At 56.6% G+C, this 24,523-nt stretch overlaps 3 protein-coding genes across 6 annotated transcripts in view; 2 read left to right on the top strand and 1 right to left on the bottom strand.

Moving 5' to 3' along the window:
- The first annotated feature begins 857 nt into the window (after positions 1-857).
- WDR81 (WD repeat domain 81) lies at positions 858-14,993 on the top strand. The gene is made up of 10 exons (XM_025917254.2): positions 858-4,666; positions 8,476-8,583; positions 8,844-9,034; positions 9,153-9,343; positions 9,655-9,820; positions 9,909-10,074; positions 10,746-11,432; positions 12,103-12,248; positions 12,529-12,708; positions 13,755-14,993. The coding sequence occupies exons 1-10, from the start codon at positions 991-993 to the stop codon at positions 14,073-14,075; spliced, it is 5,832 nt and encodes a 1,943-aa protein (XP_025773039.2). The 5' UTR covers positions 858-990; the 3' UTR covers positions 14,076-14,993.
- A 755-nt stretch (positions 14,994-15,748) lies between these two features.
- Positions 15,749-23,477, top strand: SERPINF2 (serpin family F member 2). 4 transcript variants are annotated; one of them, XM_086686352.1, is made up of 11 exons: positions 15,777-15,881; positions 16,245-16,453; positions 17,071-17,140; positions 17,314-17,352; positions 17,472-17,534; positions 17,831-18,032; positions 18,519-18,662; positions 18,777-18,980; positions 19,473-19,615; positions 21,510-21,714; positions 22,351-23,477. In XM_086686352.1, exons 3-11 carry the CDS (start codon positions 17,075-17,077, stop codon positions 22,761-22,763), a joined length of 1,479 nt encoding a protein of 492 aa, XP_086542478.1. In that variant the 5' UTR covers positions 15,777-15,881; positions 16,245-16,453; positions 17,071-17,074; the 3' UTR covers positions 22,764-23,477. The 4 variants fall into 4 exon arrangements, with proteins under 4 accessions (XP_086542476.1, XP_086542478.1, XP_086542480.1 ...); XM_086686351.1 differs by lacking the exon at positions 15,777-15,881 and adding an exon at positions 15,913-15,928; XM_086686350.1 differs by lacking the exon at positions 16,245-16,453 and having other exon boundaries at positions 15,749-15,881.
- Positions 19,990-24,523, bottom strand: part of SMYD4 (SET and MYND domain containing 4) — a 69,386-nt gene continuing 64,852 nt past the window's right edge. Inside the window, exon 11 of the mRNA XM_086686343.1 lies at positions 19,990-20,363. Within this exon, the coding sequence (XP_086542469.1) occupies positions 20,204-20,363 (160 nt within the window). The 3' untranslated portion in view covers positions 19,990-20,203. The remainder of the gene's footprint in view (positions 20,364-24,523) is intronic.

The following is a 24,523-nucleotide window of genomic DNA, read 5'->3' as shown; positions in this document are numbered from 1 at the left end:
GCTCTGACCACAGCAGGCAGGCTCTGGCACCTCAGAGGCAGATCTTCAACGGGAAGTCTTGGGGGAACCTTTCCTCCCAAGAACTACAGGCCTCTGGGCCTGGGCCACTTTTCTCCCTCTCAGATGGCTCAGAATTTGAAAGAGAGAAAGAAAGAGCCCTGAGAGGGCTGGGGAGGGGGGAGGACTGTAGGACAGAAAGGTGTGCACCAGCTTCTAAGTTGCCATTCTGCCACTTGGGCAAGTCTCTTTGGCGGCTCTTCGTTATGACTTGTGAAATATAAAGAGTATTAACTGTCTTCTGTATTTTAGGGGTGTTGTAAAAGCCAAATGGAATGCTACTGATTAAATGTGTTGGAAAATTAAAAGCTCCTTCTCTTGGTAGGCAGCATGGAGGCGCTGAAGGGACTTAATGTCAAAAGCCCGGCTCTGCCATCGGTTTCTTATCTGTAAAACCAGAGGGGCGGTGGTATCAGCCAGCTAAAGGCTGGGATCTCCGGCAAAATCCTTCCTAAATCCACGTCCTGGTGCGTGCAGGAGGAAGCAGGGAGGGAAATCTCATGGGCTGTTCAGCATCCCCCTCTCCTGCACCCCGAGAAAGCGAAGCCGCAACTGCACTGGGAGGGAGGGCACCGAGGCCTGCCAGGCGGTGGCGCCGGCGGGAGGCGCGGTCCGACCGGCCCATTTGAGCCACGTGCGGTTGTTTCCGTGCCGGGGCGATCACGTGAGCCGAGTCAGCTGACCGGTCACGGCAGAGCCAGGCTCGGGCGCCCCGCAGCCCCTGCCCGGCTGTGCCCGGAGCGCAGGACCCTGCAGTGGGGTAAGAGCGTCCCCGCCCTCCCCTCCTCTGTCCCCGGCCCCCCCGCCCCCGCCTCTGCCTCAGCCCGGGTCCCTCGCCCGTCCCTACCCGCCCGGCCTGGCACCCCGGAAGCCGTCGCGGGAAGGGCCGTGGCCGGGCTCAGCCCCGCGCTGCCCCCAGGCGGCCAGGAGAGGATGGCCTCGGGGAGCAGGGGGCGGGAAGTCGCTCTTACCAACGGGGCCGAAGGCTGGTCCCCGCCCCCAAGCCCCGACATGGAGGAGCTGGTCCAGAGCGTGGAGAGGGACCTGAACATCGATGCCCGGCAGCTGGCTGCGGCCCCGGGGGGCACCCACGTGGTGGCCTTAGTGCCCGCGCGCTGGCTGGCCAGCCTCCGCGAGCGCCGGCTGCCCCTGGGACCCTGCCCCCGGGCAGAGGGCCTGAGCGAGGCGGAAGTGAGGACTCTTCTGCAACGCTCCGTGCAGAAGCTGCCCCCCGGCTGGACGCGCGTGGAGGTGCACGGGCTGCGGAAGCGGAGGCTGTCCTACCCCCTCCGTGGCGGCTTGCCTTTCGAGGAAGGGTCCGGCAGCCCTGAGACCCTCACTCGCTTCATGCAGGATGTGGCTGCCCAGAATTATCGCAACCTGTGGCGCCATGCTTATCGTACTTATGGGCAGCCGTATAGTCATAGCCCTGCCCCTTCAGCTGTCCCTGCCCTGGACTTAGTACGACAGGCTCTGCAGAGGGTCTATGGTTGTTCCTTCCTGTCAGTGGGTGAATTTACCCAGTGCCCATCATATACGAGAGATGGTCCCTGTCCCCCTCGGGGCAGCTTGGCCTGTCCCAGTCTTTTGCGAGCTGAGGCCCTGCTGGAGTCGCCAGAGATGCTGTACGTGGTGCACCCTTATGTGCAGTTTTCCCTGCACGATGTGGTCACCTTCAGCCCTGCCAAGCTGACCAACAGCCAAGCCAAGGTGCTCTTCATTCTCTTCCGTGTGCTGAGGGCTATGGATGCCTGTCACCGCCAGGGACTGGCCTGCGGGGCCCTAACTTTGCACCACATTGCTGTGGATGAGAAGCTTTGCAGCGAACTCCGGCTGGACCTGAGTGCTTACGAGAGGCCCAGGGAGGAAGAGAATGAGGAGACCCCTGTATCAAGGGCTGGGCCAGGCACTGAACTTGGAGAGGAGGGAGGTGGGGGGGCTGGGTGTCCCACCTGCCGGGAGGAACTTAGAGGCCTTGTGTTGGATTGGGTCCATGGCCGCATCAGCAACTTTCACTACCTCATGCAGCTAAATAGGCTGGCAGGTCGGCGGCAGGGGGATCCCAACTACCACCCAGTGCTGCCCTGGGTGGTGGACTTCACCACACCCCACGGGCGCTTTCGAGACCTGCGCAAGTCCAAGTTCCGCCTCAACAAGGGGGATAAGCAGCTGGACTTCACATACGAGATGACGCGGCAGGCATTTGTAGCAGGTGGTGCGGGTGGCGGGGAGCCACCTCACGTTCCTCACCACATCTCGGACGTGCTTTCCGACATCACATATTATGTGTACAAGGCTCGGAGGACACCCCGGTCGGTGCTCTGTGGACATGTGCGGGCGCAGTGGGAGCCCCATGAGTATCCCGCCAGCATGGAACGTATGCAGAACTGGACACCCGACGAGTGCATTCCTGAGTTCTACACCGATCCCTCTATCTTCTGTTCCATCCACCCTGACATGCCTGACCTAGATGTGCCAGCCTGGTGTGGCTCCAGTCAGGAGTTCGTGTCTGCACACCGGGCACTGTTGGAGAGCCGAGAGGTGTCCCAGGACCTACACCACTGGATTGACCTCACATTTGGCTACAAACTCCAGGGCAAGGAGGCTGTGAAAGAGAAGAATGTGTGCCTGCACCTGGTGGATGCCCACACACACCTGACCAGCTATGGCGTGGTGCAGCTCTTCGATCAGCCACACCCCCAACGCCTGGCTGGGGCTCCTGCCCTGGCCCCTGAGCCTCCACTCATCCCCAGAGTGTTGTTCCAGACCATCCAGGAGAGCATAGGCCGGGAGGACTTACCAGGACAGCTTACAAACGGGGTGGGCAGGCTGGTTTTGGAGGCCACTCCCTGTGAGGCTGGCTGGGCCAGGGAGAGGCCCGTGGCAGGGGAAGATGACTTGGAACAGGCCACAGAAGCTCTGGATTCTATCTCCCTCGCAGGGAAAGCAGGTGACCAGCTGGGCTCTTCCGCATCTTCCTCCAGTCAAGCCTCCCCAGGCCTTTTGTCTTTCTCAGTGGCCTCGGCCTCTCGAGCAGGCCGCAGGAACAAAGCTGCTGGGGCCGACCCTGGGGAAGGTGAGGAGGGGAAGATTCTTCTTCCCGAGGGTTTCAATCCTGTGCAGGCTCTGGAAGGGCTGGAGAAACTAGGCAACTTCCTGACCAAAGGCCTAGGGGGCCAATTGGAGGTGCCTGAGCATGCCCAGGTCCAGCCACCCGTGCAGCTGCAGGACCTCTTCCATCGGGACATGCAGGCGCTGGGTGTCCTGTTGGCTGAGATGGTGTTTGCCACCAGGGTCCGGACAATGCAGCCTGACGCGCCTTTGTGGGTACGCTTCGAGGCCGTTCGGGGCCTCTGCACACGCCACCCCAAGGAGATCCCCGTGTCTCTGCAGCCCGTGCTGGACATGCTCCTGCAGCTCAGTGGACCCGAAGGCCCTGTGGCAGCAGGGAGGGGCAAGCTGGCCCCACTCTTTGAGTACAGGCCCATCTCCCGGGGATTGCCTCCACCCTGTCCGGCCCAGCTCCTCAGCCCCTTCAGCTCCGTGGTTCCCTTCCCTCCGTACTTCCCGGCGCTGCACAAGTTCATCCTCCTGTATCAGGCGAGACGCGTGGAGGACGAGGCCCAGGGGCGGGAGCTGGTGTTTGCTCTGTGGCAGCAACTAGGTGCAGTGCTGAGTGACATCACCCCGGAGGGCCTGGAGATCCTGCTGCCCTTCGTGCTGTCACTCATGTCTGAGGAGCACACGGCTGTGTACACAGCCTGGTACCTATTTGAACCTGTCGCTAAGGCCCTGGGCCCCAAAAATGCCAATAAGTACCTACTGAAGCCCCTCATTGGTGCCTATGAGAGCCCCTGCCGGTTACACGGCCGCTTCTACTTGTACACTGACTGCTTTGTGGCCCAGCTGATGGTGCGGCTGGGCCTGCAGGCCTTTCTCATCCACCTGCTGCCCCACGTCCTCCAGGTGCTGGCTGGTGTGGAGGCCTCCCAGGAGGAAAGCAAGGGCCTGGTGGGGGCCACTGAGGATGAGGAGAGTGAGCTCCCAGGGGCTAGGCCCAGCCCCTGTGCTTTTGGGGAGGAAATTCAGATGGATGGTGAGCCTGCTGCTTCCTCGGGCCTGGGGCTCCCAGACTACACGTCTGGTGTCAGCTTCCATGACCAGGCCTACCTCCCTGAGACCGAAGACTTCCAAGCTGGGCTCTATGTGGCCGAGTCCCCACAGCCCCAGGAAGCTGAGGCTGTGAGCCTAGGCCGGCTGAGCGACAAGAGCAGCACCAGTGAGACCTCCCTGGGCGAGGAGCGGGCTGCAGATGAGGGGGGTGCTCCTGTGGACAAGAGCAGCCTCAGGTCAGGTGACAGCAGCCAGGACTTGAAGCAAAGCGAAGGCTCAGAGGAGGAAGAGGAGGAGGAGGAAGGCTGTGTGGTGTTGGAGGAGGAGGAGGGAGAGGGGGAGCAAGACGACATCACCAGGGCGTCTGAGCTCACTCTCTCTGACACGGTGCTGTCCATGGATACTGTCGTGGCCCGTGGTGGTGACACAGATGGGGAGGAAGAGGAGGAACCACTAACTGAGCAGTCGGAGGGCAAAGAACAGAAGATCCTTCTTGGTGAGTTCTCAGGCCTCGAGGTGTTGTAAAACAGTCCTCTGGTTTGTTTTGTCTTTTTATCTTATCGTATTATTTATTTATTTGCATAATGTCTACACCCAAACGTGGGACTTAAACTCATGACCCTGAGATCAAGTCGCATGTTCTCACTGAGCCAGCCAGGTGCCTCAGGGTTCTGTTTTGTCTTTTGATTCCGATATAGTTAACATACAGTGTTCTATTAGTTTCAGGGGTGCAATGTAGTGATTCAACAATTCTATACATTGCTCAGTGCTCCTCACAGCAAGTGCACTTTAATCCCCATCACCTATTTCACCCATTTCCCCATCCACCTCCCCTCTGGTAATCATCAGTTCTCTGTAGGTAAGAGTCTGTTTCTTGGTTTCTTCCTCTCACTCTTTTTCTCTCTCCCTTTGTCCTTGCTTGTTTGTTTTGTTTCTTAAATTCCACACATGAGTGAAATCATGTGGAATTTGTCTGTCTCTGACTGACTTGTTTTGCGTAGCATAATACTCTCTAGCGCCGTCCATGTTGTTGCAAATGGCGAGATACCATTCGTTTTTATGGCTGAGTAATATTCCATTGTACATGTGTACCACATCTTCTTTATCCATTCATCTGTCGATGGACGCTTGGGCTGCACATAGTTTGGCTCTTGTAAATAATGCTGCAGTAAATATAGGGGTGTGTGTGTCCCTTGGAAATAGTGTTTACATATTTTGGGAGTAACTACCAGTAGTCCAATTACTGGATCATAGAGTGGTTTTGTTTTTAACTTTTTGAAGTACCTCCCAAGCACCTTCCACAGTGGTTGCACCAGTTTGCATTCCCTCCAGCACTGCACATTTCTCCACATCTTCGCCAACACTTAACTGTTTTTTGTGTTGTTGATGTTAGCCATTCTGACAGGTGTGAGGTGGTATCTCATTGTAGTTTTGATTTGCATTTCCCTGATGATGAGTGATGTTGAGCATCTTTTCATGTGTCTGTTGGCCATCTGGATGTCTTCTTTGGAGAAATGTCTGTTCATGTCTTCTGCCTTTTTTTAAATTGGATTATTTGTTTTTTGGCTGTTGGGTTGTATCAGTTCTTAATATATTTTGGATACTAAGCCTTTATCGGATATGTCATTTGCAAATATCTTCTCCCATTCAGAAGGTTGCCTTTTAGTTTTGTTGATCATTTCCTTAGCTATGCAGAACCTTTTTATTTTGATGTAGTCCCAAAAGTTTATTTTTGCCTTTGTTTCCCTTGCCTCAGGAGACATAGCTAGAAAGATGTTGCTATGGCTGATGTCAGAAAAATACTGCCTATGCTCTCTTCTAGGATTTTTATGGTTTCAGGTCTCATGTTTAGGACTTTAATCCATCTTGAGTTTCTTTTTGCATATGGTATAAGAAAGTGGTCCAGCATGATTCTTTTGCATGTAACTGTCCAGTTTTTCCAATACCATTTGCTGAAGAGACTTTTTCCGGTTGTATATTCTTTCTTTTGTCAAAGATTAATTGGCCATATAATTGTGGGCTTTTTTCTGGGTTTTCTGTTCTGTTCCATTGATGTGTTTATTTTTGTGCCAGTACCATACTGTTTTGATTACTACAGTTTTGTAATTAATATAACCTGAAGTATGGAATTGTGATACCTCCACTTTTTCAAGATTGCTTTGGCTATTCAGGGTCTTTTGTGATTCCATACAAGTTTTAGGATTGTTTGTTCTAATTCTGTGAAGAATGCTGTTGGTATTTTGATAGGGGTTGCATTAAATGTGTAGATTGTTTTGGCTAGTATAGACATTTCAACAATATCCATTCTTCCAATCCATGGAAGAACCTTCCATTCCTTTGTGTCATCTTCAATTTCTTTCATCCATGTTTTATAGTTTTCAGGGTACAGGTCTTTCACCTCTTTGTTTCATTTTATTCCTAGGTATTTTACTGTTTTGGGTGCAATTGTAAACGGGATTGTTTTCTTAATTTCTCTTTTTGCTGTTTAATTCTTAGTGTATAGAAATGCAACAGATTTCTGTACATTGATTTTGTATCCTGTGACTTCACTGAATTCATGTGTCCGTTCTAATAGTTTTTTTGGTGGGGTCTTTAGGGTTTTCTATAAATAGTATCATGTCATCAGCAAATAATGGAAGTTTTACTTCCTTTACCAGTTTGGATGATTTTTATTTCTTTTTGTTGTCTAATGGCTGTGGCTAAGACTTCCAGTGGTGAGAGTGGAAATATTTGTCTTGTTTCTGACCTTAGGGGAAGAGCTCCTAGTTCTTCCCCATTGAGGATGACATTTGCTGTGGGGTTTTCATATATGGCCTTTATTATGTTGAGGTATGTTTCCTCTGGACCTACTTTGTTGAGGGTTTTATGAATGCACATTGTACTTTGTCAGGTGCTTTTTATGCATCGGTTGGAATGATCATATGGCTTTTATCCTTTCTTTTATTGATGTGATGTATCATGATGATTGATTTGTGACTATTGAACCACCCTTGCATCCCAAGGAGTAAATCCCACTTGATCACGGTGAATGATTTTCTTAATGTATTGTTGGATTCAGTTGGCTAGCATTTTGTTGAGGATATTTGCATCTGTGTGCAACAGAGATAATGGCCTGTTGTTCTCTTTGTGTCTTTATCTGGATAACGCTGCCTCACAGAATGAATTTGGAAGTTGTCCTTCCTCTTTTATTTTTTGGAATAGTTTCAGAAGAATAGGTATTAGCTTTTCTTTACTCTGGTTTTCATTCAACATTTCTGAGTACCTACTCTCTGCTAAGCGGTGGGTGCAGCACATTCACACACAGCACAGATGTGGGCCTGCCCTCTTGGAGCTCACCTGTAGCCGAGGAGATGCCACACTGTAGACAGTGTCATGTAAATGTCATGTTAGTGCTGTAAAGAACATGACTGGCTGCTATGAGGGAATATAAATGGGGCTTAGATCTAGTTTTCAGGGTCCCATGAAAGTAGGGCTGGTTGAGGTCCAATGAATAGGAGATAGCAAGTGAAATGGTAGGGTTTACAGTGGGAAGAGCATACCAGGCAGTGGGAACAGCATGTGTGAGGCTCTAAGGTTGTCATGGTTCCATTGAAGAATCAGGGACTGAATTCTGCTCCTGAACCCAATATTGTACTGTATTTTTAAAAAAATTTTTTTAATGTTTATTTATTATTGAGAGACAGAGAGACACAGAGCATGAGCAGAGGAGGGGTAGAGAGAGAGGGAGACATAGAATCTAAAGCAGGCTCCAGGCTCTGAGCGGTCAGCACAGAGCCCGACGCGGGGCTCAAACTCACAGACTGCAAGATCATGACCTGAGCCGAAGTCGGTCGCTTAACCAACTGAGCCACCCAGGCGCCCTTATCGTACTGTATTTTAACTAACTAGAATTTAAATAAAAGTTTGAAGAAAAAAAAAGAATCAGTGCAAACCTAGGAAGTTTAGACAGAGAGAGTGGAAGGAAGAAGAAGGAGCACAGGCCATAGGGTGAGGGAGCCAGGGCCTGGCCAGGCCTCATTTAGCAGCTTAAGAAGATTCGCTGAAAGGATAACCTTCCTGCCAGGTGTGCTGAAGGAAAGGAGCCTGGAGTAGCCCCAAAGCCAGGGCCACGTGGGGGCTGTCCCAAAGCCACAGGCCACCTCTGCCACTGCTAAATAGAGGGTGGTGGTGTGGGGCACCCGGCTTTGACTGGGCCCCTCGGCAGGTCTGCAGCCGGGCTGGCCAGGAGAGGTGCCCTGGGGTGGGGTGGGAGGCGTGGCAAGTCACCATTATCTGATGAGCTCAGGGCCCGTTCCTGCCCTGCAGATACAGCCTGCAAGATGGTCCGCTGGCTATCTGCCAAGCTTGGTCCCACAGTGGCCTCTCGCTACGTGGCCCGGAACCTGCTCCGCCTGCTGACATCTTGTTACGTTGGTAAGGCCTGTGGTTGGTGCTGGAGATGGGGCTTCGTCCCAGCCCCTCTGTCTATCTTCAGCCCGCTGCAGGGGATCCTTCCTACTTCCACCTCCCAGGCAGGTCCTGGGTCCCCGTCTGTAAGCTACTTCCTTCCTTGGGTAAGGCATGGGGTGGCCCCCAGGCTAGGGTGACGAGGAGTGGCTACCACAGTTCCTGGAAGGCCGCCCTGCCTCCTGCCTGCTGTTAGCTACTCAAGGCTGCTGGTTCTTCCTCGGCAGGGCCCACTCGGCAACAGTTCACCGTGAGCAGTGGTGAGAGTCCCCCTCTGAGCGCTGGCAACATCTATCAGAAGAGACCGGTGCTGGGTGATATAGTGTCGGGGCCCGTGCTCAGCTGCCTCCTCCACATTGCTCATCTGTATGGGGAGCCTGTCCTCACCTACCAGTACCTGCCCTACATCAGCTACCTGGTCAGTTACTGATTGGCAGTCCCAGGGGAGGTCAAGGAGCTTGCGGGCGGACCTGGGATCCCTGGGGGCCCCAGGGGGTCCGTGGACAGCCTGGCCCTCACCTTCTCTATGGCCCTAGGTGGCCCCAGGTGGCACCTCAGGCCCCAGTAGACTGAACAGCCGTAAGGAGGCGGGGCTGCTGGCAGCGGTGACTCTGACCCAGAAGATCATCGTGTACCTCTCGGACACCACCCTCATGGACATCCTGCCCCGAATCAGCCACGAGGTCTTGCTGCCCGTGCTCAGCTTCCTCACTTCCCTCGTCACTGGGTAGGCTCCTGCCCCACCCCTGTGCAGGGGAGTAGCTCAGCTGAGGGAGCTACCCAGGAGGGGCTGGGAAGCTTGGGGGTGAGACCGGACTGGGTGTCAGGAGTCTTGGTTATCAGGATTCCTGGTTCTGATCCAGCTGTGTGACCCTGAGCAAGCCACATCTTCTTTCCGTGCCTCCGGTTCCTCTCGTCTGGTTTGGATCAAATTTGTCTTATAGTTCTTTTCACTTAAAGCTTTTCATAGATTCTGGGCAAGTCCCGCAGAGTTGTGGAGAGGTGGGGGGTGCTGGAGCTCATGAACTCTCTTTCCAGGTTCCCGAGTGGGGCCCAGGCCCGGACTGTCCTGTGCGTGAAAACCATCAGCCTCATTGCCCTCATATGCCTGCGCATTGGACAGGAGATGGTCCAGCAGCACCTGAGTGAACCTGTGGCCACCTTCTTTCAAGTCTTCTCTCAGCTGCATGAGCTTCGGCACCAGGTGGGCAGACCTACCCCCCTTACCTGGCTGGGTTGGGCTGGGCAGGGGCCGTGAACTCGGCTGACTCCCTGGGCCTCCCTGCCCACAGGAGCTGAAGCTGGATCCCGTGGGCCGCAGTGAGGGCCAGCTGCCAGAGGTGGCCTTCTCCGATGGGCAGCAGCGGCTGGTGGACCCTACCCTGCTGGACGAGCTGCAGAAGGTGTTCACCTTGGAGATGGCGTACACAATCTACGTGCCCTTCTCCTGCCTGTTGGGTACTGCCCCATCACGTTCCCTCGCAAAGCCTCTGTGGCTATGTCTCTTCTCTGGGGAGGGCCCCATGCTCCCCTTGCCCCCAGAATCAGTAATGAGCATTCAGTGTTCTGGGTCAGAGCAAAGGGATTTGGCCTTGGACCTCAGAGTTCCAAGGTGCTGTATAAACAGGGACTGAGCATTAGCCAGCAAGGAGGCACAGGAGCTGGCCTAGAGTATCCCTGGGGACGGCAGGGCCACCAGGCTGACGTACTGACATCTCCTGGAGCTGTCTGAGAGGAATAAGCTGCCCACCATTTCTGTAGCCTCCCCTATGGGCCTGGCACTGCCGAGCAATTATGTGTGTTATCATCTTAAATAGGATGGACAGCCCTGTGGTCAGATATGTCATCGTCCCTCTACTGAAATATAAGCCCTGGGAGGGAAAGCACCCCCTGGCTTTTACCATTCTATTTCTGATGCCCTGCGTAAAGCCCGGCACACATAGAAGATGTTCGTGTGAATGGATCTACCTTTCTCTGTGGAAGAAAATAGGCTCGGAGATGAAGAGTTACTTGCCCAGAGTTGCACAGCCAGGACCTGCTCTGTGTTCTGTGGTTCCCAAGCCTTGGATGGGTGGTGGCAGTGGCCTTCCATCTTCCCTAATCTGAGGACCTCTCCCACTTCCATCCAGGTGACATCATCCGGAAAATCATCCCCAACCACGAGCTGGTTGGGGAGCTGGCAGGGCTGTATTTGGAGACCATCAGTCCGAGCAGTCGCAGCCCTGCCGGCGTGGAGCCCACGGTGCCCAGCGCCGGCCCTGAGTGGGACCCCCAGAGTGGGGGCTGCTCCCGGGACGACGGCCACTCGGGGACTTTTGGGAGCGTGCTGGTCGGGAACCGCATCCAGATTCCCGATGACTCTCAGCCTGAGAGCCCCGGCTTGCTGGGCCCCATCCCTGGCGCTGGCAGTGGGGGCCCCAGCAGCGAGGAGGACAACGCGCTGAAGCGGGAGCTGCCGCGGAGCGCCCACGGGCTAAGCGGGAACTGGCTGGCGTACTGGCAGTACGAGATCGGCGTGAGCCAGCAGGATGCCCACTTCCACTTCCATCAGATCCGCCTGCAGAGCTTCCCAGGCCACTCGGGGGCTGTCAAGTGCGTGGCGCCCCTGAGCAGCGAGGACTTCTTCCTGAGTGGCAGCAAGGACCGCACGGTGCGCCTCTGGCCACTCTACAACTCTGGGGATGGCACCAGCGAGATGGCCCCACGCCTCGTCTACGCCCAGCACCGCAAGAGCGTCTTCTTTGTGGGCCAGCTTGAGGCCCCGCAGTATGTGGTGAGCTGTGACGGGGCTGTGCACGTCTGGGACCCCTTCACAGGTGAGTGGGCCCAGGTGAGGCCTGTTCTGTTGCTGCCATGCTGTGCCCTGCCAGGCCAGGCCTCTGGGTGCGGGGACCCAGGGTTGGGCGGTTGGGGTGTCTTGGTATATGATGTGGGACAACCCAGCGAGGCTGCACAGAGGAGCAGTTAGACCTGAGTTGGAATCCATTAGCCTTAAGTTTGAATTGGTTCTGCCAACTTATTTGCAGAGTTACCTTGCTCAAGTCACTTTGATGCTGGAAGCGTTAGTGCTTCCCATCTGTAAAACAGGAATCAGAACTGGTTTAGAAGATAATGCACATAGGGGTTTGGCTTAACACATAACATGTCATACAAGTTTGGCAGAGAGTTGCTTGATGATTTTTTGGCATCGTGTTAGGGAGAAATAAGGTTAATAAGGTTTTTAAAGGGGGAGGGGATGGAGTGGCATCGAGGTAGACCGAGGAGAGGTAGCATTTGGTCAGGGGGTGCTGTGTGAAGAGTTTGGGGACAGGAGCCTGGCCTGGCCATGGATGCAGGAAGGTGGGGGGGTCAAAAATCATCTTTAGTATTTTCTTAGGTCCCCTGGGAGATGAGAGGCAGTTACAGGGTATGTCAGGGAGATAGGAAGGGTTGGGGTTCTTCCATCTGCTACTGGGACCCTAGATCCACTGTGCCTTTCCTTCCCAGGGAAGACCCTTCGCGTAATAGAGCCATGGGACAGCCGGGTGCCCCTGACTGCTGTGGCTGTCATGCCTGCCCCCCATACCAGCATCACCATGGCCAGCTCTGACTCGACCCTGCGCTTTGTGGACTGCAGGAAGCCCGGCCTGCAGGTCAGGGGCGTTCGGTTCCCTGAGCCCTGGCTTGGATGCCCAGCAGGGAGGAAAGACCCTGAAGAGAGAAGCAGGGTGTAGTTTCTCTTTGGAGACAAATCACCCACAGCAGCAAACGCTGGGGGGTGGGACTCTGATCTGGGATGAAGGGGTGCCCTCCCCTCGATGGGGCATAGAGGCTCAGGCCTTTTAGCCGTGTGGGCTTGGGGTGAACAGGACCTCAGGGAGAAATGGGTTGGAGTGGGTGGCAGTGCTTTAGCTCATCTCCCTCTGTCTGCAGCATGAGTTCCGCCTGGGTGGCGGGCTGAACCCGGGGCTTGTCCGCTCCTTGGCCGTCAGCCCCAGTGGCCGTAGCGTCGTGGCTGGCTTCTCCTCGGGCTTCATGGTGCTCCTGGACACCCGTACAGGCCTGGTTTTGCGTGGCTGGCCAGCCCATGAGGGGGACATCCTGCAGATCAAGGTGACTGACGTGGTCCCCTTTCCCTCCTCACTGCCCAGCCCAGCCCCTGCTCCAGGCCCTCTTAGGGCCCACCCAGGACCGGCTCCCTCGTACATGCCCCATGGCTGATGGGCGGAGAGGGTTAGGAGCCAGCTCTTCTGCAGGGGGCCCTGGCGGCAGGCAGGCCACGGGGGCGGGAACCAGGGGGCGAGCTGACCCTGCTGTTCCCTGGGGATGTTCTAATGAGTAACCCTTGTCCATATTTGTCTTGCTTGGAGGATCAGGGGTCGGGTCCTGTCCATGACCCAGTTCAGGTTAAATAAAGCTCAGCTGGGAGGGTGTTTACTGCCCCCGACCACTGAGCAGAGTCCATGGCCCGTGCTGGGCTGCCCTGGTGGGGGTAGGGACACCCGGGCATGGGGATCCTGCCCCTACCCCCGCCCATTCTCAGTCACAGACCTTGGGGAACTGCCCAGGGAGGGACCAGGAGGAGGAACAGGACTGTATGTGGGAGGATTTTTCCAGGCAACTGGCACCCCCTCCCTATCCTGACTGGAGCCAGGGGACATGCACTGCCAATACTAAGGGCAGGCTGCCCCCAACTCTGTCCGGGGCCCCAGAGCTTCAGGCACCTCTAAGTTCTGACCTTCCAAGGAAGGCTTTGGGGTCAGCCTGGGTATTATCTGGCAATGCCACTTACTGGCTCTGTGACCTTGGTAGGATTACTTAATTTTTCTTAGCCTCATGTTTTTTCTCTATAAAATGGGAACAACAGCATTTACGTCATAGAGTTGTTATGAAAATTAAATGTGGCAATATGGCATGCCTAACAAAATGCCTAGATACAGTAAGTGCTCAAATGATAGTGATGACTAGGTTAAAGACACTTTAACATATTAACTAGTGTTAATGTAATGTGGTGGGGGGGGGGAGGGCGGGCAGCTGGTCCCCTGCCCGGGATCCCCTGTCTTCCTGGGAGATACAGTGCGAGTAAACAGAAGACCTTGGAGCTCGGTGGGCACATGGGAGGGCCCAGGCCCTGCTGAGGCTCTCTTCTCCCTGAGCAGGCGGTGGAGGGCAGTGTCCTGGTCAGCTCCTCCTCTGACCACTCCTTGACTGTGTGGAAGGAGCTGGAACAGAAGCCCACGCACCACTACAAATCAGCATCTGACCCCATCCACACCTTCGACCTGTACGGCAGCGAGGTGGTCACCGGCACCGTGGCCAACAAGATCGGCGTCTGCTCCCTGCTTGAGCCGCCCTCCCAGGCCACCACGAAGCTCAGCTCTGAGAACTTCCGAGGCACGCTCACCAGCCTGGCCTTGCTGCCCACTAAACGCCACCTCTTGCTGGGCTCGGACAATGGGGTCATCCGCCTCCTGGCCTAGGCCAAGGTGGGGCTGGCCAACGAGGGTGGGCAGACATCCCCCGGGAGTCCATCCCTTACCCTTGTCTCCCCAGCAGCTCCCTCTGGGCAGGCCTCAGGCCCCACACTCTGTGCCCACATGGCCTGCCAGCCACAGTGAGGCAGGGGTCCAGGTTCCTGAACCGCCAGAGCCACCAGTGCTGCCAGAAGGGATCTCATTTGTGGCTTGGGGAGATGTTGCCCCGAGTCAGCAGGAAGCAAGAGAGGGAGCACAGGAAAGCATCGCTGCCCTCTCTTCTCCCCAGCTCTGCCCCCTGGGTCCCCATGGGGACAGGGAAGCTCTGAGAAGGAGAAGGGAGACTGGCCTTGTCCAGCCAGTGTCCAGCCAAGGACGCCCCCACCCCCACCTCCCCTTGTGAGCCCTCTGTGCCCCTATCTCACAAGGGCAGGGAAGCCGCTCCAGTCCAGGACACTGATGGTGCTTGGACTCCAGCCTCTAAGGAGGGCTGGTCCTGGTCCAGGAGTTAGGGGCCTTGGGGTGGTGTTTAAGTGTCCACCCAGCCAGGCCCTGCCCAGTATGGGACCAGTAGGAGAAGAAAGAGGGCAGGACCAGGGGAGGGAAGATGGACTGGTCCAGCTGGTGCCTGCCAGGAGTGACCCCATGCCTTGCCTGCCCATCCCCAACCACAGTGTTTGTGCCTTGAACTGAAGAGGCAGCCCCTGGGCCCAGAACCCTTGGGGAGTGGTCCAACACCCTGAGAGAAGGGGCAGGAATGATCTCTGCATCTCAGGTCTCTCCCAGGGGACAGGAAGACCCAGGCATCCCCGGACCCTCACATTCTAGAGCAGAGATGAGGTCTGAGCCTGGGCCCTTACTGCCTCTTCACTATTTGCAATAGATGTTAATATGACCAATAAATCTTTTGGAAGAGCCATGGAACTGAGTGAGGCTTTTCTTGATGATGGTTATCAGGGTGGGAAAAAATTGAGACCCAGCAGCTTCCAGGGCAGTGAGGAGAGTGAGAAGTAGGGCGGGAGGAAGGTGGGAGACAGCCTGATCATTGCTCTTGGGCACCACGGGGTACAGGGCTTCTGGTTCATGCAGCCCCAGGTCAGTTTTCCTGAACCCTCAGCTTGGGGGAAGGTAAGGAGGCTTTCTTTGATCCTGCTGAGGGAGGATGCTGGCAGAGGCCATGGCCCTCTCTCTTCTCTCCACCCCTTCCAAACCCAGACTGAAAGCAGCCAATCAGGATCCTGGGCTTGTAGGGATTGGGGATGGGCATCTTATCTTGGGTTCCCCACAGAGGCTCCCATAGCTTCCCCTTCCTTACCCTTAGGACGGGGGAGAGAAAAGGACATTGGAAGTGAGAAGCTGGAGGTGGCTCTGAGCCCAGCTGTGTCCTTGGGCATGTCGCATAGACTCTCTGAGCCCCACTAAAATGGGGATGAACCCCCACCCCATGGGGTTTGGGGGGAGGCCCTTCCTGGATCTGCCCTACAGATGAGGACAGTCTCCTCAACCGTTTCCTGAACCTCCTTTCTTCAGACTCAGGTGGGACTCAAATCCATGAGGGCTCCAGGTAGCTATCTCAGGGTTAGATGCCCTGGTGGGAATGGGGCTTCCGGCCCCAATATCAATGTTTAACCGGATGTGCAGGTCAATATTTACCAGACGAGAAAGCAATTTGAACCGGGGTTGGCTGAGAGCAAAGGTCCTCCTGGTGGGAGGGGAGGGCTCAGCTGGGCTGGCTGGAGCCTGGGCAGAGTGTGGGGAGCACCCCAGTGGGGCCAGAGGGACAGTGTGTGCAGCAGCGAGGAGCCTGCAGAGGTACGAAGGGAGGGGTGGCTCGGCCTGCTCTTTGGGCAGGAGAGGAGGTAAGAGCTGCCTACCTGGATGAGGGGGTCTGGGGTGAATTTATTCAGGTTTCTTATTTCCCAGCATCCTGGGTGATGAAGACCCAAGGTGGGGGTTCTGGCAGGAGTCTCCCTGGGACTTCAAACTAGAGGTCTTTTCTTGCCAGGAAGTTTCAAAAGCCCAGGTTGGAGATCAGAGCCCTGGCCAAGGGTCCTTGTGCGTGATGGGGGGTGGGGCCAGGGGTGATAGAAGGACTGGTCCTGAGGTGGGGGTAGGGTTGGAGTGTGTGGGACCCGCTCTGGGACAGATCTAGACCTGCCCATCCCCACCCGCCAGCCTGGCTTCCCGGAGCTGACCTGGACAGAGTGGGGGGCAAGGCCTGTGCTTCCCGTAAGTCCAAAGGTGGCTCTGCTGGGAGCCATTCATTGGGCTCTGTTGCTGGGTCAACAACGTGGCTCTCCAGCCCATCTCACCAACGCTGCTGAGACCTCAGGGCCTCACGGGCCTGTCCACGTTGGTGGTCAAGACCAGACGAGCCAGAAAAGGTGGGCCACTGAACAGCAGGTTGGATAGGAGCTCTGGGAAAGGGGCCCCAGTATGGAGGAGGCTTCGGGGCAGGCTTCCCAGAAGAGGGGCCCTGGGCTAGGCTGACAACAGCCATGTGACTGAGTGCCAGGCATTGTAATCAGGGCTCACAAAGACGGTCTTATTTTGGTCCTCACAATAAACAGTGGGAGGAGGTAGGGACTTCTGCTACCATTTGACAAGAAAAGGCAAAGCCCAGAGGGGTATGGGAGATCTATCTCAGGTCCTCTGAGAAGAGGCAGGATGTGGATTCTAAACCACGGCTGACTCACAACATGGGGCCTTGAAGAATGAGGACTGCTCTTGTTTTGATATTTGCCCTATAAACCTGAACATTTTCAGTGCACGAAATGGGAAAAACCGGAAAGTAAGAAGGGGTTAAAAGCAATTAGGGGGAGCTCCCCACCCCTGAGAGATGGGAGCCAGGGCCAGTGTGTTTTCGGGTGGGTGTGCAGGCGCTTGCTGGGTTGACCCTCAGCCGTAGAGGCTCAGGAGTTGCCAGGCCAGGCAACGTGTGGGTGGGATCCCGCGCGGGAGCGTAGGCGAGCTGGGGACGCAGGCTCCCTGTCCCGCACAGGAACATGGCGCTGCTGCTCCGGGGGCTCCTGCTGCTCGGCTTGTCCTGCCTGCAAGGCCCCTGCCTGGTGGTGAGCCTGGGCCTCGGTCAGGGTGGGGCGGGGAGGCAGGTGGGGCCACGCCGGGGGTCGGGTGTGTGTGTGTGTGTGGGGGGGGGTCTGGGCGGGAAGAGGAGGGGGCTGAGTCGAGGGTGGCTTTGGCTCTGAGGGCGTTCCCTCTCCTCTCCTCATCCCTTTCTCGACAGTTCTCCGCGGCGAGTGCCATGGAGCCCTTGGACCAGCAGGTACTGGGGAGTGAGGGGCGAGAGGGGGAGGAAGGCCTTGAGGGGCCTCACCTGTGGCTCTTGCAGGGTGGGGGACGTGTGGGAAGGGTCCCGCTCCATTCGCTTCCTCCCTTCTTCAGCTAATGAGCGGGCCGGCCCAGGAGAAGCTGCCCCCGCTTATCCTCCTCAAGTTGGGCAACCAGGTACAACCAGGTGGGGCTGGGGGAAGAGTGGGCGGGGTCCGAGGGAGGAGGGCCAATCAGCAGGGGCGAGGGACCCGGGGGCGTGGTCATGAGGCTGAGACCTAAAGGGAGAGGGTGGGAGGGAGGGACGAAAGGAAAGGACGGGGTCTTCAGAAGGCTATTGCCCACGTGACTCTCCCTCTCGTGTCAGGACTGGGACGAAGCCCTGCTGTTCCCAGGCACAGGGCCTATGAAAGGGATCTTTCCACACAGAGCTGACCCCTTGACCCTACTGACCCTCTGATCTGTCCCTGTAGGAGCCCAGTGGCCATATTGCCCTGAAGAAGGCCCCAAGAGACTGCAAGGGAGCCCCAACCCCGGAGGAGACCCGCAAGTTGGCCCAGGCCATGATGGCCTTCACCACAGATCTGTTCTCCCTGGTGGCCCAAAGGGCCACCAGCCCCAACCTCATCCTGTCGCCTCTGAGTGTGGCCCTGGCATTGTCTCACCTGGCACTAGGTACTGTGACCTCTCCAGACCAGCAGAGCTGGGAGGCCAGTAGGAACTCCATACTCCAGAGTTTACTAGTGGGTGCTTCTTCCATCAGGGTCACTTGGATGTTTGGTAAAAATGCAGATTCCTTGGCACACCTCCAGTCTCTGTGAATCAGATTCCCAGGGATTGGGCCTAAGGATATGCTTCTGGTGATTTTTATGCAAGGGTTTGAGAGCTACGATGTCTTCACTGGACTGGATGCTCTCATGGTGGGAAACCGAGGTTCAGAGAGGGAAAACAACTTGGATGAGGTGAGGTCACCCAGACCGCCAGCAGCAGAGAGGAAAGTAAAACTTAGGGAGTACTGTCATTCAGACCAGTTCAGTGGATATGGGAAGAGAATGTGATGCTGTGGGCGTGCTCACCATGGGGGTTTAACAGGGGCTAGAGTGGGCAGCAGGGCGGGAAAGAACCCCGGCCCCAGGCCACAGCGGATGTGGTCCTCTCCAGGTGCTCAGAACCAAACGCTGCAGAAGTTACTACAGGTGCTGCACGCGGACTCAGGGCCCTGCCTCCCCCACCTGCTGAGCCACCTTTGCCAGGACCTGGGCCCTGGGGCATTCCGACTGGCTGCTAGAATGTACCTGCAGAAAGGTAGGTGCTGGTGGTTTGGAGCTCCCTAGGTAGTGCCCTGGGGTGGACGGGGTTGATGGAGATGGGCTTGGCCTAGGTTAGGGTTAGGAACAGCTTGTGGCCCCTCCTGTGTAGGATTTCCCATCAAAGAAGACTTCCTGGAACAATCAGAACAGCTCTTTGGCGCAAAGCCCGTGAGCCTGACAGGAAGGAAGAGGGATGATCTGGTGAACATCAACCAATGGGTGAAGGAGGCCACAGAGGGGAAGATTGAGGATTTCCTTTCAGAGCTGCCAGATGACACAGTGTTGCTTCTCCTCAATGCCATCCACTTCCAGGGTGCGTTTGTCCTCTCCTTGGGTCCCCCACCCCTCAGCTGGTACCCCTGCCCTGTAGGCTGAGCTGGGCTTCGAAACCTTTGTCCTCAGGGTTTTTCTCCTCAGGGCTGGGCCAGGAGGCAGGGAGATCTCTGGGTTGTGGCTTGGGGGAGGGTGGGAAACAGGTGATGGTTTGCCAAAGAGGGGGCCAGGAACTGGATAGGGCTGTTGTGAAGAGAGTGCCCTAGCAGGAAACTGAGTCTGAAAGGATGGGCGGGTGGGGGTGGGGGGCAGGTGGGACGCTCCTGGGAGCATGGCAGGGCATGGGAAGAATGCAATTCCAGATTTCCAAAATGCTACAGGGAAGACACCTTAGATCAGCTGGGTATGCACTGGCACAGTGTCCCTTGGGGGTTTGACTCTACCTTTTGTCCCTTGAACGGGTTCTGGGTGGAATAGGGAAGAGGCTGGTGGTGTCCCAGTCTACGTGGCCCCTGCCCTCTGCTGGATATAGGTTTCTGGCGGAGCAAGTTCGACCCGAGCCTCACCCAGAGAGACAGTTTCCACCTGAATGAGGAGTTCACGGTGCCAGTGGACATGATGCAAGCCCGCACGTATCCCCTGCGCTGGTTCCTGCTGGAGCAGCCTGAGATACAGGTCACCTTTGATCACCCACCCAGGCTGGGCCTGACTGCTGGGAGGCGGGGAAAGGAGGGGGCGGGGCTGTGGAGCAGGCTCAGGGGTAGAGGGGGCTGTGGCCCATCTTCCTTGCAGTTCTGTCGCTGAGACAGGTGGCTCTGGAAGGTCTCACCGTGCCCCGACCCAGTGGGGACTGAGGTTCCAGTCTCTTCGAAGTTCATTAATTTGGCAAAAGTATGTGGGGGCATGTGCTGCAGGCCAGATCCTGTTCTAGGCTCCGGGAGCACAAGGGGGATCTGGTCCCCGCTCTCAGGAGGGAAGACACAGAATACACGAACAAACATAGTTTCAGAGAGTGGTGAGTGCTGCGAAGGAAAAAAAAAAGTGATTGATCGGTGGCTGGGGAAGATATTTTAGATACAGTGGTCAGGGAGCGTTCTTTGAGGAGGGGCCTTGGGTGGAAACCCAGGTGATCTTTGGTGATAAGGGTTTATTACAAAGGCCCATGGGTTGTTGGGCAGCACAGGGGCCACTCAACAGCTGTAGAGCCACTCAGCCTCAGCATCCCCAAGCCTGGGCGATGTGACCTGGCTGTCACAGTGCTCCTTAGAGAAATAAGGGTCTGGTTGGGATGGATTTGTCAGTATCCTGCTGGAACATTCTGATCGCATGGAGTGCAATGCCAAGCTGTCTCAGATGAGGCCTCCCTTGCTTCTGGCCCAAATGTGGTCCTCTTGGCTTGAGCGTGGATCCCAGGGCCCGTGAGCTGTGGCAGAGACGGCAGTGTTGGTTAGTTTCACAAGACGGCCCGGCACAGACCTCAGCTGCTTCTGTTGGCCCTCCTGAGAGGGGCTGTGGGCCTGTGGTTGAGGCGGACCCTTGGAGCAGCGTCCCGCTTCTCCCTTCCACCCTGACAGGTAGACCGTCTTGTTCACCTCCCCACCTGTGCCCTTCGTGCTGTTCCTGCTCTCTAGGCTGTGTCCTGCCCCTCCTCCTTTACCCTCTGCCTCTGTTCCTGGCCCTCGGGCCTCCTCTTCCTCATGCACTCTGCAGGTAGGCCCTGGGCAGCCAGAGGTGGGGCTGCCCCCACCCCCCTGCCAGGGCTCCTGCTCCCTGGCTGCTCTGCCTGGAGCCTGAGGGGGTAACAGCTGCCAGAGGCCATCGAGCCCAGTGCTTTCCACACTTGCGTAGCTGCAGAAACCCCATTGACGTGAAATCTTACCTCAAACCACAGTGTTATACACACCCGGGCAGTCATTGTTGAAGGTTGGGGGGTGGGGAGGGAACCGCCCTTTGCGGTGGCTCCTCTACAGAACCCAGGGTGGTTTGGACATGAACAACGCAGGCCATTGTTCACATGGAGAAACTGAGAGGCCGACACGGGGGCCTTGCTCAACCCAAGTCACTGGTAGCAGGTGAAGAGAGAGAAAGTCACCATTTATTGAGCACTGCCTATGTGCTGATACTCTGTTAGAAGCTTTACATGTTTATTTATGTTTGAGAAAGAGAGTGCTAGCAGGGGAGGGGCAGAGACAGAGGGAGACAGGGATCCGAAGTGGGCTCTGCGCGGACAGCAGAGAGCCCGATGCGGGGCTTGAACTCACAAACCGTGAGATCATGACCTGAGCCCAAGTCGGACGCCTAACTGACCGAGCCACCCAAGTGCCCCTCTGCTAGAAGCTTTAAAAGGCTCTCTCTCTCTCCTCTCTGTGTGTGTCACACATCACCCTGCAACGTGGGCAGGTAGTATTATTCCACTTCACAAGTGAGGAAATGGAGGCTCAGGGAGGCCGAACACAACCTGAGAATAGCCTGGAACCCCTTGTCCATCTGTCTCAGCAGCATGTGCTGGCCCAGACCCCATCGGGTCTGGGCGCTTACTGGTCCTCACGTCGCCTTTCCTTTTCCGTAGGTGGCTCATTTCCCCTTTAAGAACAACATGAGCTTTGTGGTCATTATGCCGACCCACTTTGAGTGGAACGTGTCCCAGGTGCTGGCCAACCTGAGCTGGGACATCCTGCACCAGCCCTTACTGCGAGAGAAACCCACCAAGGTCCAGCTGCCTAAGCTGCATCTGAAATACCAGCTGGACCTGGTGGCCACCCTCAACCAGCTGGGTAAGGAGGCTGGGCATGGGACAGCTCCCCCCAGGTCAGGCTAGGGCATGGGACAGCCAGAGTGGGTGAGGAGGAACCCCCACCCCCACCCCAAGCTGGCAGTGGGGCACCCTAGCTTTGGGTCCCAGCCTTTTCTGGGGCTTCGGGAGGCAAGAGCATTTCCTATGAGCCCCTGGACCATCTGTCCTGGGGTGGGCTGGGGTGGCCCAGGGAATGAGGACCTGCTCCATCCAAGACTGAGCATTGCAGAGAATCCCTGCTAGAGAGCCTGGGTGGCATGTGAGCCTTTCTGGCTGTCCTGCAAGGGGCACTGTACTAGGCACTGGGAGCCCACCGTGTACCAAGAGCTCCGTCAGATGGAGTGGACAGATAAGGAATCAGGTACTTACAATTCAGTATGAGTGAAAAGAGGGAGGGGCTTCTCTCCAGTTCTCGGGATTTGCGCGGGCAGGGGATCAGGGAGGGCTTCCTGGAGGAAGGGACTTTTAAGCTGATACTTGGAGGTTAAATAAGAGTTAACCGGGGACCTGTGGGTTGGAGGTGTTCCCTGGCCAGGATGCCAGACACCCTCCCGGGTGCCCAGGCGGCCTGGGGGGCAGCAGGCAGCTCTGAGCAGCAATCCCCTGCCCTGGGCAGGCCTGCAGGAACTGTTCCAGGCCCCAGACCTACGCGGGATCTCTGACCAGAGGCTGGTGGTGTCCAGCGTGCAGCATCAGTCCACTCTGGAGCTCAGCGAGGCTGGCGTGGAGGCGGCCGCGGCAACGGGCACTGCCATGTCCCGCATGTCTCTCTCCTCCTTCATCGTGAACCGCCCCTTTGTCTTCTTCATCCTCGAGGACACAACAAGCATGCCCCTCTTCGTGGGCAGCGTGAGGAACCCCAACCCCAGCGCGCAGTGGGAGCGCAAGGAACAGCAGGATTCCCCGGATGACAGGGACTCCTTCCTGAACCAGAAAGCCTTCCCCCGTGGAGACAAGCCCTTCGGCCCTGACTTGAAACTTGCGCCCCCCTCAGAGGAGGATTACCCCCAGCCTAATAGCCCCAAGTGAGAGGCTAGCTGCCAGCATCCTGAGTCCCTGCCTGGACCAACTTCTCAACTCCTGAGACTCTTTCCAAACAGCTTCGTGGATTAGGGCAGGGGTCTGGGTGGGCGGTCTGGGAGCGGAGAGGAGCTGTTTTCTCCCCGCTCCTCTCCTCTCTCGGGGAGTTTGGGGTGGGTGGGGCCAGGAGGTGGGCGGGCGTCAGGGAATCACAGGCCTGGATCCCACATCATTTCTTCCAAAGCGGCTAGGAGGCTGTCCTTGTTTGGGGCTTGGGCAGAGGGGCAGCTAGAGAGATCCACTTTTGTCAGGAAGGGAGGGAGGTTATTCCCTAAGTTGGCGGTGGCACTTCCACATTTGTTTACCAGAGGGGGGTGGGGACAGGAGGGAATGGATGCCTTGGCTGGGGAGAGAACTGACAGACCCTGGGGGTGGAGCCTTGTCCCACTGTGTGGGTGGGAGTTGGGCCTTCCAGTCCCTGCTTCGGCCTTAACCTCCCTAAGGCCCTCAGCCCTCCGCCCACCCTGATGTTCTGTCACCTCAGTCCCCCCACCGCTCCTTGGACATACCCACATTGCCAGGACTCTCCTTCCCTCCGCTCCCTCCTCTACCCAGGTGTCTCAGGGGCTGCAGTGGGAGAGGAGGGGGATAGTTCCCTGAGGCTCTTTTGTAAAGTTTTTGTAATGATTTTTATGCCACGCGAATAAAGAATGAATGGCCCTGGCTGCTTTGCTGTCACTATTCTGGGCATGAGTGGGAGCATGAGGGCGGAGGAAGGTGGGAGGAGGCCACAGGCTGCACTGAGCACCCGGCTGGTGCCTGAGGGCAGGCAGCCCTCTCCGCCACGTTTGTGCTCTGACCACTCGCCCGCCCTTCTCCGCGCAGTCCCCTCTGACCTCGCCAGCCGTCTCCAGGGCCGCCTCCACGCCAGCCTGGCTCTGCTCTCAGCCTCTTCCCCTCTAGGGACCTCCAGCAGCTGGCAACAAGGGCGGCTCAGAAATAGCGCCGGCCTCCCAGTTTGGGAGAACTGGCAATTAGGGAGCTTCTGGAGTTTCTAATTACATGCGGGTCCTTCTGCCAGGAGCAGGCGCCCGCCAGCCGGGGAGGGGGGGGGGGGCAGGCTGCAGGAAGCGCTGGCTCCAGCTGGAGGCTGTCAGCGCCCGAGATCTGGGGGGAGTGGTTGCGCGCACCGCGGCACCGGCACCGGTACCGGACTGGGGGCAGCGCGGGTGTCCACGTGGGTGGGCCCTTGTCTTTGAGCGCAGGGTGTCTGTGCAGTGGCCGCCTGCGACCCTGAAGAACACTGGTTAAGAGCAAGTGCCTGGGATAGACTCTTGCTTCTAACAAACTGGCAGTGTGGGGAGACAGGTAATAAATAAAACAAGCGAAATAGGTGTTGTGTCAGAGGCTGGCAAGGGCTATGGGGAGAAAGAAAGCAGGGAAGGCCTCCCCTATAGGTGGTGTGGGAGCAGAGACTGGAAGCAGGGGAGGGCAGGCACCATGGAAATCTTGGGGAGGAGCTTCCCGGGCAGAGGAGGAGCAAGGGCAGAAGTGGGAGCATGCTCAGAAGGTTCAGTATGAGCAGGAGCTCCACAAGGCTGGGGCGGGGGTGGGGGTGGGGAGGGGTCAGAGGGGAACTGGAGACCCATCGCGTTAAGACCTTAAGGTCACTGTAAAGAGTGTTGTTTTTATCTTTGGAGTAAGAAGTAATTGGAAAGTTAAATCAGCAGTCTACCAACTTAATTTCACCTTCTAAATCCTTCTCCGCT

This window comes from Puma concolor, chromosome E1, assembly GCF_028749965.1.
Source record: "Puma concolor isolate L17-30 chromosome E1, mPumCon1.1.hap2, whole genome shotgun sequence".
In the NCBI taxonomy this organism is placed as follows: domain Eukaryota; kingdom Metazoa; phylum Chordata; class Mammalia; order Carnivora; family Felidae; genus Puma; species Puma concolor.
The sequence above is the reverse complement of the archived record's forward strand: the minus strand, read 5'-3'. Positions and strand labels throughout refer to the sequence as shown.

What these genes read in the sequence shown, in the direction of transcription:
- SERPINF2 (XM_086686350.1), top strand. Translation starts at nt 17,075, where the DNA reads ATGGCGCTGCTGCTCCGGGGGCTCCTGCTGCTCGGCTTGTCCTGCCTG. An exon ending in ATTGTCTCACCTGGCACTAG is followed by an intron (nt 18,033 to 18,518) that starts GTACTGTGACCT and finishes GGTCCTCTCCAG; the next exon opens with GTGCTCAGAACCAAACGCTG. An exon ending in CAATGCCATCCACTTCCAGG is followed by an intron (nt 18,981 to 19,472) that starts GTGCGTTTGTCC and finishes TGCTGGATATAG; the next exon opens with GTTTCTGGCGGAGCAAGTTC.
- WDR81 (XM_025917254.2), top strand. Translation starts at nt 991, where the DNA reads ATGGCCTCGGGGAGCAGGGGGCGGGAAGTCGCTCTTACCAACGGGGCC. An exon ending in TGCCCTACATCAGCTACCTG is followed by an intron (nt 9,035 to 9,152) that starts GTCAGTTACTGA and finishes CTATGGCCCTAG; the next exon opens with GTGGCCCCAGGTGGCACCTC. An exon ending in TGCATGAGCTTCGGCACCAG is followed by an intron (nt 9,821 to 9,908) that starts GTGGGCAGACCT and finishes CCCTGCCCACAG; the next exon opens with GAGCTGAAGCTGGATCCCGT.